This window comes from Arachis stenosperma, chromosome 6, assembly GCF_014773155.1.
Source record: "Arachis stenosperma cultivar V10309 chromosome 6, arast.V10309.gnm1.PFL2, whole genome shotgun sequence".
Classification (NCBI taxonomy): domain Eukaryota; kingdom Viridiplantae; phylum Streptophyta; class Magnoliopsida; order Fabales; family Fabaceae; genus Arachis; species Arachis stenosperma.
Window position 1 is genome coordinate 58,596,584 of NC_080382.1, and position 2,788 is coordinate 58,599,371.

The following is a 2,788-nucleotide window of genomic DNA, read 5'->3' on the forward strand; positions in this document are numbered from 1 at the left end:
TTAATTTCAATGTCAAATTCTTGGAGTAGCTGGATCCATCTTATTAGCCTTGGCTTGGACTCTTGTTTGGTAAGCAAGTATTTGAGTACTGCATGATCGGTAAATACAATTACTTTAGAACCAATGAGATATGATCTAAATTTATCAAAAGCAAAGACAATGGCAAGTAATTCCTTCTCTGTAGTGGTGTAGTTCCTTTGATTCTCATTAAGAACCTTGCTGGTATAATAAATGACATGCACCAATTTATCCTTCCTCTGTCCTAAAACAGCACCCACAGCAAAATCTGATGCATCACACATCAACTCAAAGGGTAGATCCCAACATGGTGGTGCTATGATAAGTGCAGAGGAAAGCTTGTTCTTAAGTTCCTCAAAAGCTAACATGCATTCATTATCAAAAACAAAAGGCACATTAGAGACAAGTAAGTTGCTCAATGGTTTGGCAACCTTAGAGAAGTCTCTAATAAACCTCCTATAGAAGCCAACGTGTCCCAAAAAGCTTCTAATTACTTTGACATTGCAAGGTGGAGGTAGCTTTTCAATTACCTCCATTTTTGCTCTGTCCACTTCTATGCTCTTTTTTAAGATTTTATGACCAAGGACCACCCTCTCTGTAACCATGAAATGGCATTTTTCCCAATTTAAAATAAGGTTGGTCTCTTGGCATCTCTTTATCACCAAGGCTAAGTGATGTAAGCAATCAGAATATGTGTTACCAAATACAGAGAAGTCATCCATAAATACCTCAATGAATCTTTCAATCATGTCTGAAAATATGGAGAGCATACACCTTTGGAATGTTGCAGGTGCTTTGCACAAATCAAATGGCATCCTCCTATAAGTAAAGACACCATATGGACAAGTAAACGAAGTTTTCTCCTGGTACTTTGGGTCTACAACTATTTGGTTGTAAGCCGAATAACCGTCAAAAAAGCAGTAGTATTCATGTCCAGCCAGCCTCTCAAGCATTTGGTCCAGGAATGGTAGAGGGAAGTGGTCCTTCTTGGTGGCTTCATTGAGCTTCCTGTAGTCGATGCACATGTGCCAACCAGTCACTGTTCTTGTTGGTATCAGCTCATTCTTCTCATTTGGTACAACAGTGACCCCTTATTTCTTTAGAACAACTTGTACAGGGCTCACCCCAGTGCTGTCTGAGATGGGGTAGATCACCCCAGCTTGCCATAACTTCAACACTTCCTTCTGGACCACTTCATTCATAATTGGGTTCAGCCTTCTTTGTTGTTGTCTTGAGGGCTTAGCACCCTCTTCAAGCAGGATCTTGTGCATACACATTGATGAGCTGATCCCCTTTAAGTATGTGAGTGTCCAGCCTATATCATCTTTGTGTTGTTTCAGCACTTGGATGAGTTCCTCTTCTTGCTCCGTACTCAAGCTTGAGTTGATGATCACTGGGTAGGTGCTGTTGTCACCTAGATATGCATATTTCAAGCTTGGAGGTAGGGTTTTCAGCTCTAGTTTTGGTGCCTCTTCTCCAGTGTTGTCTTTGTGGTTTGTCATGATTGAATTTTCCATAGTCACTTGTAGTGGTTCTTCATGTGGTGCTTGTTGCTCCAATTCCATAGTTCCTTTATATTGCTCTTCTTCCAAAACTCCTTGAACTATTTATTCTATGGGGTCCACCATCATGCATTCTCCTATTGATTCCTTGGGATAACTCATTGCCTTAAAGACATTGAAGACCATCTTTTCCTCATGTAATATCAAGACTAATTTCCCTTTTTGCACATCAATGATGGCTCCAACAATAGCTAGGAATGGCCTCTTCTTCCATATCCAGCACAACAAAGTCAGTGGGAAAATGAATTTTTCCACTTTCACCAATAAATCTTCCACTACTTCATGTAGAAACTTGAATGTTCTGTCAGCTAGCTGGAGTGCCATTCTTGTTGGTTTGGCTTTCTCAATTCTCATCCTTCTCATCATGTTCAAAAACATGAGATTGATGCTAGCCCCCAAGTCGCATAAGGCCTTCTCAATAGTGATATCCCCTATGATGCAGGGGATTTGGAAACTCCTTGGGTCTTTCATTTTCTGGGGGAGTTTCTTTTGTATAATGGCACTACACTCCTTAGTTAGGACTATAGTATCCGTTTCTCCCCAGTTTCTTTTTCTTGTCATGAGTTCCTTCAAGAACTTGGCGTAGAGGGGACTTTGCTCCAATGCTTCAGCAAATGGTATATTGATTTGGAGCTTTTTGAAGATCTCCAAGAATCTGGAAAACTGGCTGTCCTTCCCATCCTTCCTTAGCCTTTGTGGGTATGGTGCCTTTGGCACATAAGGCTTCAAGATTGGCTTTGGTGAAGATGGGCCAGGGATCTCTTCTTTCTTCTTGTTTTCAGGTTTTTCTGCAGCCTCTTCTTCATGGTTCTCCAGGTTTGGGGTTGCCTCTTCTACCACCTTTCCACTCCAAAGTGTGATGGCCTTGCACTCTCCTCTTGGGTTAGCCATGGTGTCATTGGAAAATATGTGTGTAGGCATTGGAATCTGCTTGGATAAGAACCCCACTTGTGCTTCTAGCTTTGAAATTGCTGCACCTTAATTCTTCAAATTCGACCTGTATTCTTCTTGGTTGGCATCTATCTTCTTTTCAGCCTGTGCTTGCCTCTCCCAAAGGGTGGAAATAGCCCCTGTGAGCTGTGATGATAGCTGTGCTATTGTAGCTTCTACTCTCTCAAAGTTACCCTTGATTTCACATAGTTGTAAAGTTGGGGTTAATGTGTCTTGATGGTGGTGTGTTTGTTGGTTGGAGGGATATGATGTGTGAG

General features: G+C 41.5%; 1 protein-coding gene across 1 annotated transcript; it reads right to left on the reverse strand.

The window, feature by feature from the left end:
• Positions 1 to 1,625: 1,625 nt before the first annotated feature.
• On the reverse strand, positions 1,626 to 2,471 carry LOC130934086 (uncharacterized). Its single transcript, XM_057863676.1, has one exon. It carries the CDS (start codon positions 2,469 to 2,471, stop codon positions 1,626 to 1,628), a length of 846 nt encoding a protein of 281 aa, XP_057719659.1.
• Positions 2,472 to 2,788: the final 317 nt, after the last annotated feature.

Coding starts and splice junctions, on each gene's coding strand:
- LOC130934086 (XM_057863676.1), bottom strand. CDS start 2,471: ATGGCTAACCCAAGAGGAGAGTGCAAGGCCATCACACTTTGGAGTGGA.